Source organism: Bombina bombina, chromosome 2, assembly GCF_027579735.1.
Source record: "Bombina bombina isolate aBomBom1 chromosome 2, aBomBom1.pri, whole genome shotgun sequence".
Classification (NCBI taxonomy): Eukaryota; Metazoa; Chordata; class Amphibia; order Anura; family Bombinatoridae; genus Bombina; species Bombina bombina.
In genome coordinates this window covers 939,117,932-939,142,931 of record NC_069500.1, presented here as the reverse complement: position 1 = coordinate 939,142,931, position 25,000 = coordinate 939,117,932, and the positions used below count along the sequence as shown (strand labels likewise).

At 40.0% G+C, this 25,000-nt stretch overlaps 1 protein-coding gene across 1 annotated transcript in view; it reads right to left on the bottom strand.

Annotated features, from left to right (window-relative positions):
• Positions 1-25,000, bottom strand: part of LOC128647382 (protein Shroom3-like) — a 149,853-nt gene that overhangs the window by 116,438 nt on the left and 8,415 nt on the right. The window contains exon 2 of the mRNA XM_053700167.1: positions 2,323-5,482. Coding sequence (XP_053556142.1) covers positions 2,323-5,482 — 3,160 coding nt within the window. The remainder of the gene's footprint in view (positions 1-2,322; positions 5,483-25,000) is intronic.

Sequence of the window (25,000 nt, the reverse complement as noted above, 5' to 3'; positions counted from 1 at the left end):
CCTTTAAATTTAATATTTTATTGTAATATTTTTTATTTAAAAACGTGTTTGGTGAACTTTGTGACAAATAAAACTGTTTTATTATTTCATAATCTCTTTTGAATTACAGTCCTCTATAATTATAAAGAAGGAATCTTAAATAATTATTATTATTACTGTATTGTGCTTGGTAAAATGTCACGACATTAAAAAAAAAAAAAGTATCGGTAATTGGTATCGGCGAGTATTTGAAAACAAGTATCGGTACTTGTACTCGGTCATAAAAAAATGGTATCGGTAAAACCTATAACTGCACTGCCTGCTATCCCCATATTTAACCCCTTTATATTCAACTATAAAGCAAATTTAAAACGGTTGCACTTGTGCCCTCTTTGTGACGAGCACCATGGCAAGAAAAAAAAATTGCTTATTATAGTTGACGTTGAATATTATATGCTTATGTCAAAATGGAATAAAGGTTCACTGTACACATTTTAGTGACCAAATGAGTGTAAAAAGCATTATTAACCGTTTCATTATCAGATGGACCCAAAGGAATGCTCATGATGGCAAAAAATCGTATCCAATCTAATCCTATAGGTAATGATTTCGTGAAGCGTAAATAAGTGCCTCTATTTGTGCTATGAAGTAAACGGAATATAAATGAGGGAAGAACTATAAATGTATACAACAAATGTGTACGGGAGGTGAATCCCTAGTAAAAGAGACTTTTACGTGAGGAATTCCATCCTCCAAAATACCATCTATTCACGCAGCCAATCTCCACAGAAACATTTATACTGAATGAAGAAGAAGCCTGCTTCAGCTTTCAGGTCAAACAGTCAGGCTTAGGCGTCATAGAAATGGCATGTAGTTATGCTGCTTTAAACTGTATTTTACGTGATCACCCAGAACTGAAAAAAAAACCGATAGATGCATTAGAATTGGGCAGTGGCCATTTTCAAAGGGTTTTCAGCAACTGTATTTAATATACAATTTCACTGTAGGAAATATATATACTTTTTTGGAAGAGCAATAGTTAATGCACCCTTACACGATCACGCATACCCTCACTATATCAGGGTTTCATTAATTTGAAAGAATTCTGACAACATTTGAATTGCTTTGTTAGATTAAGTTGTTGATGTTATTGCATAAGTTATCTTTACACCATCTTTCCTTTACACATGAACGTACTGCATTGACAAATTATTTTGAAGGTACATGGGGGTTATGTATGAAAATAAGTTAAAATTTAACACTAGTTACATTTACTTTTTATTTTTCACTGTAGGGCATTTTAGAGGCTATTTTCAAATATTGTAAGATTTTAAAACTTATCTTCATTAGAATTCTAGGTGTAGTGTTGATTTTGACTCCAATTATAACCCTCTCTCATAACTCCATTTGTATTTCAGTCACTAATGCCTCTGCTAGACTATTCTTGTAATTAATATTTCTAAAATACTGATTACCAAAAGCTTGTTTATAATGCTCTGAACAGCCCAATAATGTCTGTAACAGATGTAGGAGAACTGTGTTATTGTGGAGAACATATTAGCAGGTTATAACTACATATAATATATTAAATACAGCTCAAAATCTAAATAAATATCACTCAGGATTAAAGGGATATTCCAGCCAAAATTAGAAACCACATGGGTGAATTTCGGTATTGAACAGAAGCATTTTTGTAATATACATGCATTAGCAAAAATGCCTCTAATAAAAGCTATAGCTGTTTCAAAAGTGTATTTAAGTATGCATTGTGCACCAGCATTTTAAACACATTACTTGCTCAGAGAGCTTAAGGTGCTTATACCATCTGGTAATGACTCAATTTGTTAATTGCTGACATGATACAAACCCCACTGGTGCTCTGAGTAGCTGCAGTATTTAAATTGTGGGTGCAGTGACATTATCTAGCTATGCCTCACATGCATGTGCAGAGGAAATGCTAACACTAAAACAGTGATAACTTCTACTAGAAGCATTTTTCCCAATACATGTATATTACAAATATTTTTCTATTCAAAGATGTAATAAATTTATGTGCATTTAAATTTTGACTGGAATGTCCCTTTAAGACTATGGTACAAGTATTCTAAGTAAATTGTACTGTATACGTAAAGGATTGTGATAAAACCTACTGTTCATAAATGTACATTTCTGAGTTTTCTGCATTGTCTCTTTAAGCAACTGTACATAATATATTCACGCCACAGTAGCTAATTTTAACAAATTTGTCATGATACATTTTGATTCTGAACCCTATATCCAGTAGTTATCATTACTATTATTATTGTTTTTATTATTATAAACAAAGACAACTGTCAAATTTACCTGCATTTTCTTTTCACCGGCTGGAGAAGAACGTGACCTTGTATGCACAGCTACTGGATACTGCTCAGATTTATCAAGCAAATCATCAGCTGAAGCAGATCTGTTAGAATTTCTCTCTGATGGGGTACTTATAAAATCCTCTACTCTTGAAGTGGCTTCTTTGCGGTCATTTGACTGAACACTTTTGATGTACTCGGATTTAGATCTGAAGTCTCTAAAACGTTCAGTCCTCAGCTGGTGGGCAAATGAGCTACTGCGGCTTCTAGTTTCCTGGTGTTCAGGATAATGCTCAAACCCACTCAAGTCACCAAAGCCTGTGAGACCAGGGGGCAGGGTAGATGAGACCCGGCCAGAATCAGAAACCTGGTCCTTACGTCTATATTGCAGATTGTGTTCTTGAAGGGAATTAATGCTAGATGCTGATGAGATACTTTGGTTATCTATCATACTCCCTGTAAAGTAGGTACTCTGAGACCTTTCTTTTAAGAGCCCAGTTTCCTGGGGCGACGGCCTGCGACCTGTCTTACGCTCTATATAGTCTGCAAGGGCATTCTGTTGAAATTGCTTAAGCTCTGGCTTTGATAAGTTAACAGTTGAACAAGCTTTACCATTCCTCTCAAACATTCTGCGTCTGTCTGCCACTGTTTGCTCCACAAAGTTAAAATGTTGACCCATTTTTTGAACATTTTGTGGTGATAATTCATTGTCTGATGCACCCACCTCGTTCATTTTCTCTGGCTCGGAGTAGGATCTCTTTTTCTGCTCAGCAGTCAAGCGTCTCCTTGCACCGATACGAACAGGCTGGTTTGAGGTACCATGGTTATCCTGATTCTGAATATTGTCTGTAGGGGTAACACTGTGCCTCTCTTTTGGAGCATGAGGGAACACAGGTGAACTCTTACCTCTGAGTAGACCTGAATTGGGTTTTTTTACACTGTTCTCTGGTTTACTATATTGTAATGGGCTGATTTCCAAATCTTTACGTCTATAAGATGTTGCTTCAAGAACTTTAGACTGTGCATCTTTGATGCTGTTTCTGTAAGATCTGTTAAATCCTACAGTATCGAGTGAAGTACTTTGCCAAGGGCTGAGTTTATTTGGCTTTGTTTGTGAACCAGCTTTTCTTTTATCCTCATCTGACTCTGCATGCAAAACATATTGCTCACGATTACATTGTTGTATTTTGTCTGCTTGTCTTTCCACTTCTTGATATTGAAAATCCCCTGACTTAATGCAATAGACACTACTTGACCTATTTAACGGGTAGGCGCCTGTAATTTTATCATTGCTACTAGAGCTTGAAAGCCTTCGGTGTTCACCAGCAAGAACTTGTTCTTGGGAATTAAATTTGTTCCTAATTTCTTCAATGCTATTTACAGATCCTCTGGAATTTGATCCCCTAGCATTTTGCCCACAGGGATATCCATAGGCAGAGCCGCTTGAAACCTGAGACATCTGATTCTCTTGCTCTCTTTGTTCAATCTTGCAGATTTTTTCCAAAACAGAAGAACGAGATTTGTTGGCATCTAGTTTACCATACTGACTACCATGTCCACCTTGAGTGCTGCTAGAGCTTAGTCTCCTTCTAGTAAAATCATAAGACTTCTTCTGAGAAGGGGACAACGGTTCCTCAAATACTGAACTATCAGGATCATCCATGAGTTTTGTAAAACTTGGACTATCTAATTTGTTTCTCTCATCTGAAGCATTTTGCGACTGTCTTTCATCGATATTGTTGTTAAAAGAAGCTGAGCCATGGTAATAAGGAATATATTGTTCAGAAGTGTTAATGATCATCTGATTTTTATAAGAATCCATTCTTATTGATGGGGATGGAACTTGCCTGTTCTTGCCATTCATCCATTCATTTTGGAAAGTAGACTCCATGAAGTTACTACCTCCTAAAGCAAGTGGAATGCCCTGCATTCCAGTATTATGCTCTTTAAGAGCACCTTGGTCCTGACTTTCCATTGCCATTACTGTAAAATTTTTATGTACCTGGTTGCTAGTATCTATGTACTGATTATTATTTGAGAAGTTTGACTCATTTTCATTTGTAATTGACAAACTAGTGGGAATTTCAGAATCTACTGGAAAATGAAGCTTGTAGGGTGTAAATCTTACAGGCTCACCTTCCTTGTTTTCTTGATCCATATTTAAGTGATTTATTGGATAAAGGGAAGTCAGTTTTCCAGTAGTATTTTGACTACTTTTTCCATTATTATCAAACCGTGAGGTTCCAGTTGCTGAACTAAATGTGCTTTCTTTGGCTAGTGCTGGGTAAAGTGTTCCATTATTGCTTGCAATAGGTTGAGGGGCATGAGCAAAATGTGGTTCGGGAGTGGGTACAGGATAAATTCCAGTAGGAAGCATAGGCTGTCCTGGCTGTGGTGACTGTGAGTAGATTTGCTTATGTTTTATTAGAGGACTGCTTTCAGGGCTCTTCTCCACAACAGTATGAAGCTGCCCTTCTCCAAAAACAGGTTTTAACTGTTGGTTAGAGTTACATGAAAAGGCACTTGCATGTTGTGAACCTGCAGAATTGGGCTGCATTCGGAAAGATCTGTTTTGGTCAAGGCTAGACCAAGAGTTAGGTCTATCATGATGTCTTGTCACTGCATAGCTGTCCCTGCGTGCTGGAGGCATAGGTGGAGACTTTTCAATGTTATCACTTTCAGAAACAGCTCTAATCTGTTGTGATCTGCCGGGAGATGCAACACTATTCTTGTTGTAACCAGAGGATCTACTGTAGTTTCGGTTTTTGATAGAGGCAGGGTTTACCTCAAACTCTTCAGAAACACCCCTTTGAGTATCATAGACTGTCCTGATGTATCTAATATCTGCATGTTTTATCCCCTCTTGCAAATTACCACGAGAATGCATGCTTTCCGTGGAATAAGACCGTTCCTTGCAAAAGGAAGTAGGATGGTATTCTGGAATACTGGAGTTGGTTGAGAAAGAGCTGTATGCGGAGTCTCTCTTGTTGTGTAGATGAGTAAGTTGATCTATGCAGTTGGTAGATTTTGCTGCTGAAAGCTGGCATTGGTGATAAGCAGAAGAACTGTGGTCAAGGCTTTCCATGCTGCCTCTTGAGCTGTATTGGTCAGGGCTCCGTCTTATGTACCCATGGTTGTAGCTGGAGAGATCACTTGTGGAAGAACTGCAAGAAAGAAAAAAAAGAACACAGGGAATAATCTGACTGTTTGCAAGAAATGTTCGTGTGAGCTTATAAATAAACTTGCAGCTGAAATGTTTAGGTTATGGGAGGAACGGAAGAGAAACCATATTTGGGGCCATGCTCTGTTCACTGCCAGCTGTCATTCCTGCATTTTATAAGTAATTGCTTGCGGCTGCTCTGTGCATCCTGTTAATCATACAGCACTGCAGGAATAACACAGGCTAGAGAAGAGAAAGTCAGAATCCTTTAGGACCTAATAAATAGACAGAGTATGCACTACTGATCACAAATATTATAAGAACTGCAAAAGGACTAGGAGTAGCGTAACATAAAAGGTTTAAACCAAGTCAAAAAATATAGTGTGTGTGTTTTATTTCACTTCTTTTTATGGAGTTAAAAGTTTTCTCTGGCATTCGTCCTGGAAACTTGTAGCATTAGAGACATTTTGTTGTGAGAAATCTAAACAGACAAGACAGAAAAGCAAAATAAAGAAGAAAAAAACCCCACAGTATTTCTGAAATATTATTGAAAAGAATAAAAAAGTTTAACCAACATTGGAAATAAAAATTTGGCTTCTTAAAGTAAAAAATAAACTAAGCCTGCAAAGGCAATAGATAAGATAAGATAGATAAGATAGATAAGAGATAGATACCCTAAAACCACAGTTACAAAAACAGTTATACCATATTAAAGGGACATTATACACTAGATTTTTCTTTGCATAAATGTTCTATAGATGATCCATTTATATAGCCCATACAGTTTGTTTGTTTTTAAAAATTAATAGTCTTGCTTATTTTTAAATAACATTGCTCTGATTTTCAGACTCCTAACCAAGCCCCAAAGTTTTAGGAGAATACCGAAGTATACATACTCCAGCTTGCTTCTGTTTGTCTAAAGGATCTTTTCATATGCAAAGGAAGGGGGAGTGTCTGCTATTTCCCACTTGCAGTGGGTGTTCCAGTAACCTTTTAAAAAGAGCTAAACTGGAAGCTTCTAAGTAATTTTTAAAACAGTTTTATACTGGATTTTTATATCAGTATCTGTGCATATTATTCTTAATAGTAGTGTCTATTACATACAGTTATATGAAAATTGGTGTATACTGTCCCTTTAATATACTGTAAATTTAAGGCAATATGATATGATTATTAGATATTAAATGATAGTCAATTAAGCTACAAATATTTAAACAAAATGTGACTTTTTTCTACTCTTTAACCCTTTGTGCCAAATGGACGTAGGTACTACATCACACGGTACTTTGCCCCGCATACTGTACTGACGCAGTACCTACCTCCAGCACAGAGGTGCATGTTGCAGTACCCACTGATTGTGCTCCTTTACCATATGAAGCCAGATCGCCTGATCGTTACAGACAGTGACTCTGTCTGTGTCAATGTCTGTAACGCTCTTCCGTTGGTGTCGGGAGGGAGGTGTGGGACGAAAGGCTTAAGGGGTGTGGGAGGCCCAGCATAGGTGTGAGGGGTTATCGGTTTCCCTATACTACTGCAAAAAAAATTTGGAAGGGGAGGTATAGGGTCGGTCCCTATGCTACAGAAAAATATTGGTTAGAGTGGGATAACTATTGATTGCTTGGAGGGGGAACCCTATGATACAATATATATATATATATATATATATATATATATATATAATAAATAATACAAAATGAAAATAAAAAAATAAATATATTGTTACTGGCTGCCAGTAACAAACATGGTGGGCTACAGTGAGGAGTTGTTGGGGGGGGGGGGACACACAGAGGATGGGAGGGTAATCCCTACACTAGAGCAAATATTAAGCTTACAAGATAACTGATTACCCCTTCACTTCCGGGAACATCAAAAGTGTGGTGTGCAGATGCAATTAGCAGCCTTCTAATTTTTAAAAATGCATGTTTGCTGTTTCTGAACAAAAGGAATACCAGAGAAGCTTTTACAACCATCTGTTTTATGACTGCAGTAGTTATGGGTAAATAATTTCTGTGAAAAAAATTAAGTTTGGGAAAAAGTTGATTTTTTTTATATGATTGTATTTGGTGGACAAATAGTGACATCAAAGTAAAACAGGAAAAACATATTATGCTTACCTGATCATTTTCTTTTCTTCCGATGGAAAGAGTCCACAGCTGTATTCATTACTTTTGGGAAATAAGAACCTGGCCACCAGGAGGAGGCAAAGACACCCCAGCCAAAGGCTTAAATACTCCTCCCACTTCCCTCATCCCCCAGTCATTCTGCCGAGGAACAGTAGAAGAAATATCTGGGTGAAAAGGTGCCAGAAGAATAAAAAACAATAATGCCCCACATAAAAAAAGCCGGGTGGGGAGCTGTGGACTCTTTCCATCGGAAGAAAATAAAATTATCAGGTAAGCATAATTTATGTTTTTTCTTTCTAAATGGAAAGAGTCCACAGCTGCATTCATTACTTTTGAAAAAACAATACCCAAGCTATAGAGGTCACTGAATGCCAAAACGGGAAGGTACATTCTGAGGGCACCAGGCCTGAAACCACTACCCAACAAAAAAAGGCCCCAAGGACATTGACCAGCAGATAGCCCGGAAGCCTAGCTAGAGACCGCAACATCAGACACAACTGAGCCAACAGTCCTCCGGTAGACACCGTCGCCCAACTGTTGGTCTCCCACCATACACCCTTTACTAGCGAAGGGAACCCCCGCCAAAACTCCCAAAGGAAGAAAGCAAGGAAGAACCAAATGGGAACCGCAAGGTTACCACAAACTCCATAAAGGAAAAAAACCCATCAAACCAAGCTCGCATGATCTAGATGGGTCCTGACAACAAGGGGAGGCAACGCCCGATCCAAATAGAAACCACAAGGTTTAGAACCGGTAGCAGAACAGAGAAAAAGTTTACACAACATCCTGCAAGGATTGGAACGGCTAGCTAGCACTTGATCAAGGTGCAAACAGCTGTAGCTGGTTTCAAAGAGCAAGCTGTCACCAGAAGCACATTCCAGATGAGAAAGCAGGAGCTTTAACTGGATTCAAACCCACAACCTTCTGCATCAGAAGCGGTGGAGCTAACCACTATGCCACAACTCCCTTGAGTCCCTTCACTTGCCAGGCAGCAAGTCAACCAGCACCTCAACTGAAAACGGAGACCAAACATCATCCGAACTCAGAACCCTGAGGCATTCATGCAAAATTACATGTAGCAGACCCAGACGAAGGTAAACACCTGAGTCAAGAACAACAGCCATCCTCAGGATGACACAGAAGAAAGACTTGCTAGAATCCTCCCAGCCATACGGATCCTTTTAGCGTGTTTAGCTGAACTTGTAAAGAAAAAAAGAAAACACACAAATAATAACGGGAGCACTCAGCGCCCCGCCTGACCAGCCAGGCAGAACAGGCGCTAGGTGTCTGAATAAGCCACAGGACAGAAGATCTGAATCCCAGCAGGACCAGCCGCAGCTGGGGTCATAACTGTCAAGCTGGCTAAATCCTTCTTCAAAAAGGAAGGTAAAACAGACAAACCTAGGACTAATGTGTCCCTTAAAAAATGTCTGAAAAAGCAACCAGAGAGAATCGATCCCAGAAGTTTGCGAAGGAAACACATAATCGAAATTAAAAGACATCCTAACCAGATAAAAGAAAATATAAGGCAACCCGTAGGTTAATGCCCAGGAAGAAAGTAGGCATACCCGCAGGACCAGCCAAACGGGACCACGATCTTACAACAACAAACTGGAAAATATCTCAATAATCAGACAATTTGGAAATTACGCCATCCCCTCATGTCTAATTAGGTGAGCCATTCGAAGTAGAAGCCTGCGGATTCCCGTATCCGTTAAGGATAGGATCCTCTAATAACTCAAAAACGTGTCTGAGTAAAACGCAAAGACGCGCTATTCTGTAACGAAAGGCACAACACTCAGGGACAGCTACACCCGCAGGGAACTGTATAGGCCCACCCAAGGCCGGTAGACCCAGGACGATCGCGCACAAGCACATATAAACGTCTGGACTTTGCAGGCGCATAATCGCCAAAAATATGTGAAAGCGAAAACGAGCTGCAACCTCCGGGGGGGGGGGGGTCGGAACAAGCCACCCTGTAAGGAGGGTGTAGTAGTAGGGAGCGGTAGGGAACTCGCCTCTTGGAGGATAGAACCCCCAGAGGCGGATGGCTCAGCAAACCCCTGATTCCCCGAGCCCAAGAAACAGGGCGCTCTAATACGGCATATCGAACGTAACTGATTGACCTGTGTCAATGGGGCCAATTCGCATTCTTCACAAGTCGAAGAATCTGAAATTTGAACAGTCTCAGCATCAGAATCCTCCATAACTAGATAGAGAATATAATAATATGGACTAAGAAAAAACTTAAACGGCACCGACACCCACAATGGCTGGGGCACTCACCACCTCCTAGAACCACACACAAGCAGACTATAATCTTTCAGTCGCCACACGGTCAGGAATGCAGAAATGGAAGACCAGAACGTAAACACGTCCCATCACAAGGTGAACCGTACAGTCCAAAAAAAGCGCGCCCAACCATAAGGTTGCGTCACTTCCAAAGGCCTTTATGTTCTAAGCCAAGAGCCCAGAAGCAGATTGAATCACATAACAAACATGATTTAAAAACCCCTGTTCAATAATCCCCCTCGGGAGATATTAACCCTCGATTCCAAGATACCAAAGGAGCCTCACTGAGGCCCTATACATATACTTAATAAGTCCTGCAAGATAGTTCCTTATGGGAAAACATAAGTTACAGTACATTCTGATGAAGTAAAATGAAATGATCTTACCGGAATCTACGCCGTCGAACAGGAACATGGCCCTTCAAGTGTGACGAATAGTAGCAGCGCCTCTGCCATGGACTTGAGAGAAGAAAGCAGGCAGCGACGCAAAGTTCGACAATGCTGATTGCTTGTGGAGCTGTTAATATGAGTCGGGATGGTTTCGCAGAGAGACTCTTCCTGCATCTCCGGACTCTAACTTTCATCCAGGCCCTCAATGAGAGACTGACAGGACTACTTAAAACTCCCATCCCATGTCGAAGAGTACTACCCTCCATAAGAGACAAAACAAACTTCCGACACTTCTCTGCCAACCTCCTGGGACGAAAGGCAAAGAATGACTGGGGGATGAGGGAAGTGGGAGGAGTATTTAAGCCTTTGGCTGGGGTGTCTTTGCCTCCTCCTGGTGGCCAGGTTCTTATTTCCCAAAAGTTATGAATGCAGCTGTGGACTCTTTCCATTTAGGAAGAAAACAGAGGTTAACTTTCTGTTAAAATGGAGTGATAGCAAAAATGCTAAAAATTCTCTGGTACTTTGGCAAAGTTTTTTCTCTGTAGCGAAGGGGTTAAAGAGTTCACATTGTTATTTCTAGCAAAGTCTTAGCAGTAACACAAAAATATGATCAAGTGTAATACATCCATTTTCAATTTGTGCCTTTTACATTGCAGCCACATTTTCAATTTATCCATACACTGTTTACAGTTGTATGACTCATTTCCAACTCCCTGATTCACACTAGGTAAAATAAATTTATATCTTGTGTTAACAATATAGAGTGCACGGGCAAAAAATCTTTCGGACCAAATATTCAGGAAATTAAGTTTTCTGAATATTCGGCTGCCATGCTATTCGGTATTACTGAATGTTTGTGAAACATTTAAATTTGTTTTTGTTAAACAAATGTTTATTTGCTACAAGTGAAAAAGGGCGACTCTCCAGCTTGCTAGAGGGATTTTTAACCCCTAAGGTAATATAGATGAAACAAATAAATAGACAAAATTCGATAATATTTCTACATTTTCTTTAAATATCCTGGTGCATTAGTTCAGATATTCGTTTTGTGAAAATTCCACGGATATCCATGTTTCGTTAATGAAATTGCATTCTTATTGAAACAAATGCACTTGTCTAAAATAAAGCTAAAAATATGTCCTATTAATTTTAAGTTTTTTTAGTAAAAGTGTTTCTTAAAAGGAATATGAAACCCAATACCACTTTAAAAAAGTTTCCAATTTACTTTTATTATCAAATTTGCTTTGCTCTCATGATACTCTTTGTTAAAGAGATATCTAGGTAGGCATCTGGAGCTCTACATAGTAGGAAATATTGCTGCAACCTAGTGTTCTTGCAAATGGATAACATTGTTGCAAAACTGCTGCCATATAATGCTCCAGAAAGGGTCCGGCTCCGAAATATATGTCCCTGCTTTTTAACAAAAGATATGAAGAGAACGAAGATAAATTGATCATAGAAGTAAATTAGAAAGTTGGTTAAAATCATATGCTCTATCTGAATAATAAGTAGAAATAATGTTGGGTTTCATATCCCTCTACGTTTTTTTAGCAGGAGTAAAAAAAAATCTTAGTTCCAGTAAAACCCTAATTTAAGAAGAGTTTAATATTAATTTTAATTTAATATCCCCCATTACTTCTTGGATTTTTTTTAAACAACTAAATTACATTATATAAAAATATTAAGAGCCTATTTAATTTTTTTTATTTAATTCTTTAAAGCAGGACTCAACAAACCCCGGAGCCAGAGAGCCTCTGGCTCCTAGAATTTTACCCTTGTCTCCTAACGTTTTGGGTTATTCTCAATATATTTATACACAAATACCACTGTCTGGCTCCTAAATTTTAAACAGATTTGTCAACCCCTGCTTTAAAGGACAATACATTAAGTGATGTCAGGGAGGCGGATTCCCTGCTGATCTCAGCTATCTATCTATCTATCTATCTATCTATCTATTTGTCTGTCTGTCTATCCTAATTGTTCATATATAGTTATCTATTGAGTGTCTGTTCATAGATATAGCATATCTGATAATGGACAATATATATATTATACCCCCCGTATCCATTATCAGACTTATTTAGCGTACGAGATTATGCAGATCTTGTGTGGCAAGAAAATTAGTAAGCGCCTTTTGCGTCCAAATCGTGTTTCTTTGCCACTTAAAAGGACATTAAACACTTTGAGATAGTAATATGACATAATGAATCGTATATATTAAACAAAACTTTGCAATATACTTTCATTATTTATTTTGTCCCTTTTTCCTGTAATTTAATTCTGACAATCGTGTGCTTTTCAGAACACTGTTATATTTCATACAACCATTGGCTGCACATCCTAGTGCCCTATTTATAACTGTCTCTAATTGGCCACAGTAGAGAAAGTAACCTAAGTTACAACATGGCAGCGCCCATTGCTTTATAGACACTAAAAGTTTACACTAATTTTTTCAATATTTAAACAGCTAATTAAACTTTAATAAATACATCTACATGGTATTCTCATATTCTAATGTTTTCTTTGACTGCATCCTTCTATCTAGCATTTATTTAGTGTATAATGTTTCTTTAAGAAGTACTATGTGCTGTGAATTCAGAAGCATAGATATATTATTGGAATTCCCAGACTGAACTGCTCACCCTAGGAGGATTGTAGAGTGATGTAATATCTTCAGCATGGCTCATTCAGCTATGTGTCCTGTGAGTACTGTTTTGCTCACATGTTGTTCTTCATAATTTGTAGTAAATTTCTATTTAGATTTTAGGAACACTGAGTAATTTTGAATGCACTATGATTTCTTCACATGCTATGCACTATACTGATGTCAAAATGATTCTACATTTGTGACAAAAAAGTACCTCTTAGCACAGAATGGAAAGCCTGAAAACGTGTGCAGCATTACAATAGCAGAGGAATTTTAGTTATCTCGATATCACTCTTGATTCATGTTTAAAGAGATATTTTTGGACATGTTTATGTACATATCTTACTACAATAGCCTTTAGTCATAAGTTGATTTCATGTAGGGTCATTCTTAGATGGAATAAAAAGGCTACTTTCTTTCTGCTTCTATAAAGAAAATATTAATCAGTGTGAGTAAGGTATATTTTTACAGTTAATTTCCATACAAGGGCAGCTCTATGTTTTGTCGAAACTTATTTCACAGCCTAGTCTTTCTAAGACATAGGCCCTTATATTACAGGGCCGTCCAGTTGCCATATGTCATCCACAAAAATCTTGAATCATCCAGAAAATCAGATCAGATCTTTAGCCCCTCCTGTCAGCCCTATGCCCACATCAGACCTCACATCAGACCCATGATCATATAGCTCATGTCAGCTTTGTATATATCCCATGATTCTATTATCCATGTTAGATATGTATATGGCCACAATAGTCCTCATATCAGACCACTGGCCCTGAAGTGTCTCATAACCACATACCTACATCAGATTTCATATATGACCCAGTGCACATAGCCCATGTCAGTTATATATGTAAATATATCAACCCCATGGCCTTGAAATCATTATCAGCCACATACCAAGGTTAGACCTCTGGTAACACTCACGTTTTAACACATTTTAATGGACAACCAGTTAAAATATTGGCTTATATGGTTAAATACTGCACTTCTGGCAACATTCACTGAACAACTGGTGAAAAAAACAAGATCATTATAGTTGAGGTTCTTCAGCCCCAGTTTTCCTCACTGTGGTACTAGGTCAAGGCCCTCTTTTAAGAACCAGAAAGAAGAGCAGCCAATTCAAAGAACTAGGATAATGGATATAGGGGGATGTCTTCTGTAAGACCTGGGATCACTGACCAGATAAGTAATTTCCATAATGGATGAGATAGTACAGTGTTTTATGAATATATACATTTTTAATGTGTTACTCTAAAGTCTGTCAACCATGCCCTTAAAGGAACATTGAACTGCTGGGTACAAATACAATAGTATGGTTACTACACACCATGCTATTGTTTTTCCTCCTGTGCCTGAAGCGCTTATTTTAACCATTTACAGTTATTAGTTTGTGATGCCCTGCATCTTTACACTGGGTGCCGCCATCTTGGAGCTTATATTTCTTCTTTAACGTTTAAACCAGAGTGGATAAAAAAATCAATGATTTAAAAAAAAAAAAAAAAGGATTTTTTTAATAAAATGTTTTTTTTTTAAGAAAAATCTATCTAACGATTGGGCCAGATTACGAGTGTCACGCTAACAGTTGCACAAAGTGTCGGAAGTACTGTGTGTATTACAAGTTGAAAGTACACACATTCGCTTGAGTGCAATTGAATTTAACGCACGTCGGGTTAGCGCAACCTCAGAGCTCTGGTTAGCTGTTACGCTTGAATAAAAAGATGCACAAAAAACATTACAAATACATATAAAAGTAAAGTTACACTCATAATAACACCATCTGATACAAATTATTTAAAAAAAATATTGCAATAAAAAGTCATAAGGGCTCAAATATATGAGGTATCAGGTGTTAGAAGAAAAAAAGGCTGCAAAGGGCTTTAACATAGAGGTACAAACATTTACATGTCTAAATATGTATATGTGTGTATATATATATATATGTGTGTGTGTGTATATATATATATATGTGTGTGTGTGTATATATGTGTGTGTGTGTGTATCTGTATATATATATATATATATATATATATATATATGTGTGTGTGTGTGTATATATATATATATATATATGTGTGTGTATGTGTGTGCGTTTATAAGTGTGTACATATGTATTTATATGTATATATATATATATATATATATATATATATATATATATATATATATATATATATATATAAGCGCATTGGAGCCTTTGCAGTTCCGGAAACATGTCATGTCTCGTTTCTCCGCATAACCTGGCCTCCACGTTTGCCAGATTTATCAGCATGTGACTTTTTCCTGTGGGGATAACTGACGCAAAATGTGTTTGAACATCATCCCCACACAATCTAAGATTTGAACGATAACATACAAGCCGAAATTCAACAAATTACACTGGACATGCTGCGGAAAATGATAGATAGTGCAATGCATCATGCTGAGATTTGCATGAGAACGGGAGGAACTCCTTAATGAAGTTATCTTCAAAAATGTAACATAAAAACAGAATTTATGTTTACCTGATAAATTACTTTCTCCAACGGTGTGTCCGGTCCACGGCGTCATCCTTACTTGTGGGATATTCTCTTCCCCAACAGGAAATGGCAAAGAGCCCAGCAAAGCTGGTCACATGATCCCTCCTAGGCTCCGCCTACCCCAGTCATTCGACCGACGTAAAGGAGGAATATTTGCATAGGAGAAACCATATGTTACCGTGGTGACTGTAGTTAAAGAAAATAAATTATCAGACCTGATTAAAAAAAAACCAGGGCGGGCCGTGGACCGGACACACCGTTGGAGAAAGTAATTTATCAGGTAAACATAAATTCTGTTTTCTCCAACATAGGTGTGTCCGGTCCACGGCGTCATCCTTACTTGTGGGAACCAATACCAAAGCTTTAGGACACGGATGAAGGGAGGGAGCAAATCAGGTCACCTAAATGGAAGGCACCACGGCTTGCAAAACCTTTCTCCCAAAAATAGCCTCAGAAGAAGCAAAAGTATCAAATTTGTAAAATTTAGAAAAAGTGTGCAGTGAAGACCAAGTCGCTGCCTTACATATCTGATCAACAGAAGCCTCGTTCTTGAAGGCCCATGTGGAAGCCACAGCCCTAGTGGAGTGAGCTGTGATTCTTTCAGGAGGCTGCCGTCCGGCAGTCTCATAAGCCAATCGGATAATGCTTTTAATCCAGAAGGAGAGAGAGGTAGAAGTTGCTTTTTGACCTCTCCGTTTACCAGAATAAACAACAAACAAAGCCAAAGTTTGTCTGAAAACCTTAGTAGCTGCTAAGTAAAATTTGAGAGCACGAACTACATCCAAGTTGTGCAACAAACGTTCCTTCTTTGAAACTGGATTAGGACACAAAGAAGGCACAACTATCTCCTGGTTAATGTCTTTGTTAGAAACAACTTTTGGAAGAAAACCAGGTTTAGTACGCAAAACCACCTTATCTGCATGGAACACCAGATAAGGAGAAGAACACTGCAGAGCAGATAATTCTGAAACTCTTCTAGCAGAAGAAATTGCAACCAAAAACAAAACTTTCCAAGATAATAACTTAATATCAACGGAATGTAAGGGTTCAAACGGAACCCCCTGAAGAACTGAAAGAACTAGGTTGAGACTCCAAGGAGGAGTCAAAATTTTGTAAACAGGCTTGATTCTAACCAGAGCCTGAACAAAGGCTAGAACATCTGGCACAGCTGCCAGCTTTTTGTGAAGTAACACAGACAAGGCAGAAATCTGTCCCATCAAGGAACTTGCAGATAATCCTTTTTCCAATCCTTCTCGAAGGAAGGATAGACTCTTAGGAATCTTAACCTTGTCCCAAGGGAATCCTGCAGATTCACACCAACAGATATACCAAATTATGTGGTAATTTTCTGGTTACAGGCTTTCAGGCCTGAACAAGAGTATTAATAACAGAATCTGAGAACCCTCGCTTTGATAAGATCAAGCGTTCAATCTCCAAGCAGTCAGCTGGAGTGGGTCGAACGGACCTAGAACAAGAAGGTCTCGTCTCAAAGGTAGCTTCCATGGTGGAGCCGATGACATATTCACCAGATCTGTATACCAAGTCCTGCGTGGCCACGCAGGAGCTATCAAAATCACCGACGCCCTCTCCTGATTGATCCTGGCTACCAGCCTGGGGATGAGAGGAAACGGCGGGAACACATAAGCTAGTTTGAAGGTCCAAGGTGCTACTAGTGCATCCACTAGAGCCGCCTTGGGATCCCTGGATCTGTACCCGTAGTAAGGAACTCTGAAGTTCTGACGAGAGGCCATCAGATCCATGTCTGGAATGCCCCACGGTTGAGTGACTTGGGCAAAGATTTCCGGATGGAGTTCCCACTCCCCCGGATGCAATGTCTGACGACTCAGAAAATCCGCTTCCCAATTTTCCACTCCTGGGATGTGGATAGCAGACAGGTGGCAGGAGTGAGACTCCGCCCATAGAATGATTTTGGTCACTTCGTCCATCGCTAGGGAACTCCTTGTTCCCCCCTGATGGTTGATGTATGAACTTGGCCCTCGCTAGCTGAGGCCAAGCTTTGAGAGCATTGAATATCGCTCTCAGTTCCAGAATATTTATCGGTAGAAGAGATTCTACCCGAGACCAAAGACCCTGAGCTTTCAGGGATCCCCAGACCGCGCCCCAGCCCATCAGACTGGCGTCGGTCGTGACAATGACCCACTCTGGTCTGCGGAAGGTCATCCCTTGTGACAGGTTGTCCAGGGACAGCCACCAACGGAATGAGTCTCTGGTCCTCTGATTTACTTGTATCTTCGGAGATAAGTCTGAATAGTCCCCATTCCACTGACTGAGCAGGAACAGTTGTAATGGTCTTAGATGAATGCGCACAAAAGGAACTATGTCCATTGCCGCTACCATCAAACCTATCACTTCCATGCACTGCGCTATGGAAGGAAGAGGAACGGAATGAAGTATCCGACAAGAGTCTAGAAGTTTTGTTTTTCTGGCTTCTGTCAGAAAAATCCTCATTTCTAAGGAGTCTATTATAGTTCCCAAGAAGGGAACCCTCGTTGACGGAGATAGAGAACTCTTTTCCACGTTCACTTTCCATCCGTGAGATCTGAGAAAGGCCAGGACAATGTCCGTGTGAGCCTTTACTTGAGGAAGGGACGACGCACGAATCAGAATGTCGTCCAAGTAAGGTACTACAGCAATGCCCCTTGGTCTTAGCACCGCCAGAAGGGACCCTAGTACCTATGAGAAAATCCTAGGAGCAGTGGCTAATCCGAAAGAAAACGCCACGAACTGGAAATGCTTGTCCAGGAATTCAAACCTTAGGAACCGATGATGTTCCTTGTGGATAGGAATATGTAGATACGCATCCTTGAAATCCACCTTGGTCATGAATTGACCTTCCTGGATGGAAGGAAGAAGTGTTCGAATGGTTTCCATCTTGAACGATGGAACCTTGAGAAACTTGTTCAAGATCTTGAGATCTAAGATTGGTCTGAACGTTCCCTCTTTTTTGGGAACTATGAACAGATTGGAGTAGAACCCCATCCCTTGTTCTCCTAATGGAACAGGATGAATCACTCCCATTTTTAGCAGGTCTTCTACCCAATGTAAGAATGCCTGTCTTCTTATGTGGTCTGAAGACAACTGAGACCTGTGGAACCTCCCCCTTGGAGGAAGCCCCTTGAACTCCAGAGAATAACCTTGGGAGACTATTTCTAGCACCCAAGGGTCCAGAACATCTCTTGCCCCAGCCTGAGCGAAGAGAGAGAGTCTGCCCCCCACCAGATCCGGTCCCGGATCGGGGGCCCGCATTTCATGCTGTCTTGGTAGCAGTGGCAGGTTTCCTGGCCTGCTTTCCTTTGTTCCAGCCTTGCATAGGTCTCCAGGCTGGATTGGCTTGAGAAGTATTACCTTCCTGCTTAGAGGACGTAGCCCTTGGGGCTGATCCGTTTCTGCGAAAGGGACGAAACTTAGGTTTATTTTTGGTCTTGAAAAGACCTATCCTGAGGAAGGGCGTGGCCCTTGCCCCCAGTGATATCAGAGATAATCTCTTTCAAGTCAGGGCCAAAGAGTGTTTTCCCCTTGAAAGGAATGTCAAGCAATTTGTTCTTGGAAGACGCATCCGCTGCCCAAGATTTTAACCAAAGCGCTCTGCGCCACAATAGCAAACCCAGAATTTTTTCGCCGCTAACCTAGCCAATTGCAAGGTGGCGTCTAGGGTGAAAGAATTAGCCAATTTAAGAGCACGAATTCTGTCCATAATCTCCTCATAAGAAGAAGAATTACTAATAATCGCCTTTCCTAGCTCAAACTAGAAACACGCGGCTGCAGTGACAGGGACAATGCATGCAATTGGTTGTAGAAGGGAACCTTGCTGAACAAACATCTTTAGCAGACCTTCTAATTTTTTATCCATAGGATCTTGGAAAGCACAACTATCTTCTATGGGTATAGTGGCGCGCTTGTGTAGAGTAGAAACCGCCCCCCTCGACCTTGGGGACTGTCTGCCATCAGTCCTTTCTGGTGTCGACTATAGGAAAACAATTTTATAAATATGGGGGGAGGTACTAAAGGTATACCGGGCCTGTCCCATTCTGTACTAACAATGTACGCCACCCGCTTGGATATAGGAAAAGCTTCGGGGGGCCCCGGGGCCTCTAAGAACTTTTCCATTTTACATAGTGGTTCTGGAATGACCAGATAATCACAATCATCCAAATTGGATAACACCTCCTTAAGCAGAGCGCGGAGATGTTCCAACTTAAATTTAAAAGTAATCACATCAGGTTCAGCTTGTTGAGAAATGTTTCCTGAATCTGAAATTTCTCCCTCAGACAAAACCTCCCTGGCCCCCTCAGACTGGTGTAGGGGCCCTTCAGAAACCATATCATCAGCGCTCTCATGCTCTACAGAATTTTCTAAAACAGAGCAGTCGCGCTTTCACTGATAAGTGGGCATATTGGCTAAAATGTTTTTGATAGAATTATCCATTACAGCCGTTAAATGTTGCATAGTAAGGAGTATTGGCGCACTAGATGTACTAGGGGCCTCCTGTATGGGCAAGACTGGTGTAGACGAAGGAGGGGATGATGCAGTACCATGCTTACTCCCCTCACTTGAGGAATCATCTTGGGCATCATTTTTACTAAATTTTTTTATGACATAAAATACATATAGTTAAATGAGAAGGAACCTTGGTTTCCCCACAGTCAGAACACAATCTATCTGGTAGTTCAGACATGTTAAACAGGCATAAACTTGATAACAAAGCACAAAAAACGTTTTAAAATAAAACCGTTACTGTCACTTTAAATTTTAAACTAAACACACTTTATTACTGCAATTGCGAAAAAGTATGAAGGAATTGTTCAAAATTCACCAAAATTTCACCACAGTGTCTTAAAGCCTTAAAAGTATTGCACACCAAATTTGGAAGCTTTAACCCTTAAAATAACGGAACCGGAGCCGTTTTTATATTTAACCCCTTTACAGTCCCTGGAATCTGCTTTGCTGAGACCCAACCAAGCCCAAAGGGGAATACGATACCAAATGATGCCTTCAGAAAGACCTTTCTATGTATCAGAGCTCCACACACATGCAGCTGCATGCCATGCTGTCCTCAAAAACAAGTGCGCCATACCGGCGCGAAAATGAGACTCTGCCTATGCTTTGGGAAAGCCCCTAAAGAATAAGGTGTCTAAAACAGTGCCTGCCGATATTATTATATCAAAATACCCAGATAAAATGATTCCTCAAGGCTAAATATGTGTTAATAATCAATCGATTTAGCCCAGAAAAAGTCTACAGTTTAAATAAGCCCTTGTGAAGCCCTTATTTACAATCGTAATAAACATGGCTTACCGGATCCCATAGGGAAAATGACAGCTTCCAGCATTACATCGTCTTGTTAGAATGTGTCATACCTCAAGCAGCAAGGGACTGCAAACTGTTCCCCCAACTGAAGTTAATTGCTCTCAACAGTCCTGTGTGGAACAGCCATGGATTTTAGTTACGGTTGCTAAAATCATTTTCCTCATACAAACAGAATTCTTCATCTCTTTTCTGTTTCTGAGTAAATAGTACGTACCAGCACTATTTGAAAATAACAAACTCTTGATTGAATAATGAAAAACTACAGTTAAACACTAAAAAACTCTAAGCCATCTCCGTGGAGATGTTGCCTGTACAACGGCAAAGAGAATGACTGGGGTAGGCGGAGCCTAGGAGGGATCATGTGACCAGCTTTGCTGGGCTCTTTGCCATTTCCTGTTGGGGAAGAGAATATCCCACAAGTAAGGATGACGCCGTGGACCGGACACACCTATGTTGGAGAAACAAAATGCTTTGCTTTGTAGGTTGTTTTTATTCAATTGTTCAATATTTATTTTTTATTAAAAAAAATGTACAGATACATATTTTGCCAAAAAAATAATCATATATATATGTTTTTAGTTATGTAGCATGAGGCTGTATATTTATGGCTGTAATGTTTAATTTTTTAGTTAATTAATTCCATTAATCTATTCACAATGTCATGCTCTACCAGAGGTTTCTGTAAGATTATTTTTAGCATATTTTCTGTCTAGAAGATAGTATCAAATTTTCTTGGATTTGTAGTTCTCAAAACTGTGAATTTGTATCTGCAGAAATAACAGCAAATATGTTATAAAATAAACATACTGAGTTGAAAAACAGACCGTTAAGGGACATAAACATAATTCATGATTCAAATAGCGCATACAATTTTAGATTTCATATTTACATATTTTATCAAATTTGCTTCATTCTCTTGGTATCCTTTGTTGAAGGAGAGTAATGTTCTACTGGGACATAGGTGAACACATTGGCCTCTATTTATCAAGGTCTGGTGGACCTGATCCGACAGACCTCGCTGACTACGGAGAGCAATACGCTCTCCATATTCAGCATTGCACCAGCAGCTCACAAGAGCTGCTGGTGCAACGCTGCCCCCTGCAGACTCGCAGCCAATGGGCCGCCAGCAGGGGGGTGCAATCAACCCGATCGTACTCAGAGCAGGCGGACAGGTTATGGAGCAGTGGTCTTTGTGACCACTGCTTCATAACTGCTGTTTCTGGCGAGTCTGAAGACTCGCCAGAAACACGGGGCATCAAGCTCCATTCGGAGCTTGATAGATAGGCCCCATTGGATGAGCCAATGACAAGCAGCTAGCTCACAGTAGTGCATTGCTCCTGAGCTTACCTATGTATGCTTTTAAACAATGGATACCAAGAAAACAAAGCAAATTAGATATGAAGAATAAATTGGAAAGTTGTTTAGGATTGCATGTTCTATCTGAAACATTAAAGTTTAAAGTTTTAATTTTGACCTAATAATCTATGTACACAGAATTAACCCATACTAAGTTTCAAGAAGCTCAATGAATAGAAGATTGTTTGGAGTAAAACAGATCGGCACAAGGATCTAAGGTTGAGGAGGGAGGGGCAAGAATTAAAAATGAAATATAATGTTATGGTTTTAGTTAAATAAAGCTATTTAAATTGTTATTAAGGTAACAAATATTTTTCATCTTCCGAAGTGTCAATATTTTGTGTGGCCACCATTATTTTCCAGCATTGACTTAACCCGCTTGAGCATGTAGTTTACCAGAGCGTCACAGGTTGCCAGTGGAGTCCTTTTCCACTCCTCCATGACGATATCACAGAGCTGGTGGATGTTAGAGACCTTGCGCTCCCCCACCTTCTGTTTGTGAACGCCCCACAGATGCTCAATAGGGTTTAGGTCTGGAGACATGCTTGGCCAGTCCCTCACCTTTACCCTCAGCTTCTTTAGCAAGGCAGTGGTCGTCTTGGAGGTGTGTTTGGTGTTGTTATCATGTTGGAATACTGCCATGAGGCCCAGTCTCCGAAGGGAGGGGCTCATGCTCTGCTTCAGTATGTCACTGTACATGTTGGTATTCATGGTTCCCTCAATGAACTGTAGCTCCCCAGTGCCGGCAGCACTCATGCAGGCCCAGACCATGACACTCCCACCACCATGCTTGACTGTAGGCAAGACACATTTGTCTTTGTACTCCTCACCTGGTTGCCGCCACACACACTTGACACCATCTGAACCAAATAAGTTTATCTTGGTCTCATCGGTCCACAGGACATGGTTCCAGTAATCCATGTCCTTAGTCTGCTTGTCTTCATCAAACTGTTTGCAGGCTTTCTTGTGCATCATCTTTAGAAGAGGCTTCCTTCTGGGACGACAGCCATGCAGACCAATTTGATGCAGTGTGCGGCGTATGGTCTAAACACTGACAGGCTGACCCCCCACCCCTTCAACCTCTGCAGCAATGCTGGCAGCACTCATACGTCTATTTGCCAAAGACAACCTCTGGATATGACGCTGAGCACGTGCACTCAACTTCTTTGGTCGACCATGGCAAGGCCTGTTCTGAGTGGAACCTTTCCTGTGAAACTGCTGTATGGTCCTGCCCACCATGCTGCAGCTCAGTTTCAGGGTCTTGGCAATCCTCTTATAGCCTAGGCCATCTTTATGCAGAGCAACAATTCTTTTTTTCAGATCATCAGAGAGTTCTTTGCCATGAGGTGCCATGTTGAACTTCCAGTGACCAGTATGAGAGAGTGTGAGAGCGAAAACAACAAATTTAACACACCTGCTCCCCATTCACACCTGAGACCCTGTAACACTAACGAGTCACATGGCGGGAAATTGGCTAATTGGGCCCAATTTGGACATTTCCACTTAGGGGTGTACTCACTTTTGTTGCAAACGGTTTAGACATTAATGGCTGTGTGTTGAGCTATTTTGAGGGGACAGTGGTGTACTCACTTTTGTGAGTTACTGTATATAAATAAATATATAAAAAAAAATATATATATTCATATACATACACATACTGTACATAACTAGTATAACCATAGCTAAGTTTACATTATGTATATATTTACACATTTTTAAGAATTATTTTTTGGAATTAACTAACTGAATGACAGAACTGAGAGAATACTTCCAAATGACAGATGAAGGGTGAGTGCCAACTTTTGAGCTGGAAACAGAGAGGCAGAAAGTGAGGAAAAAAGAATTATGTTTAAAAGAACCACAAGACTTCGAAGTTATCTCCTCAGTTAGAAATTATTCAAAACTACTTATGATCATGGACAGACATTGGCGTCATAAAACAGAATTTATGTTTACCTGATAAATTACTTTCTCCAACGGTGTGTCCGGTCCACGGCGTCATCCTTACTTGTGGGATATTCTCTTCCCCAACAGGAAATGGCAAAGAGCCCAGCAAAGCTGGTCACATGATCCCTCCTAGGCTCCGCCTACCCCAGTCATTCGACCGACGTTAAGGAGGAATATTTGCATAGGAGAAACCATATGATACCGTGGTGACTGTAGTTAAAGAAAATAAATTATCAGACCTGATTAAAAAACCAGGGCGGGCCGTGGACCCGACACACCGTTGGAGAAAGTAATTTATCAGGTAAACATAAATTCTGTTTTCTCCAACATAGGTGTGTCCGGTCCACGGCGTCATCCTTACTTGTGGGAACCAATACCAAAGCTTTAGGACACGGATGAAGGGAGGGAGCAAATCAGGTCACCTAAATGGAAGGCACCACGGCTTGCAAAACCTTTCTCCCAAAAATAGCCTCAGAAGAAGCAAAATTATCAAACTTGTAAAATTTGGTAAAAGTGTGCAGTGAAGACCAAGTCGCTGCCCTACATATCTGATCAACAGAAGCCTCGTTCTTGAAGGCCCATGTGGAAGCCACAGCCCTAGTGGAATGAGCTGTGATTCTTTCAGGAGGCTGCCGTCCGGCAGTCACATAAGCCAATCTGATGATGCTTTTAATCCAAAAAGAGAGAGAGGTAGAAGTTGCTTTTTGACCTCTCCTTTTACCAGAATAAACAACAAACAAGGAAGATGTTTGTCTAAAATCCTTTGTAGCATCTAAATAGAATTTTAGAGCGCGAACAACATCCAAATTGTGCAACAAACGTTCCTTCTACGAAACTGGTTTCGGACACAAAGAAGGCACGACTATCTCCTGGTTAATGTTTTTGTTAGAAACAACTTTTGGAAGAAAACCAGGTTTAGTA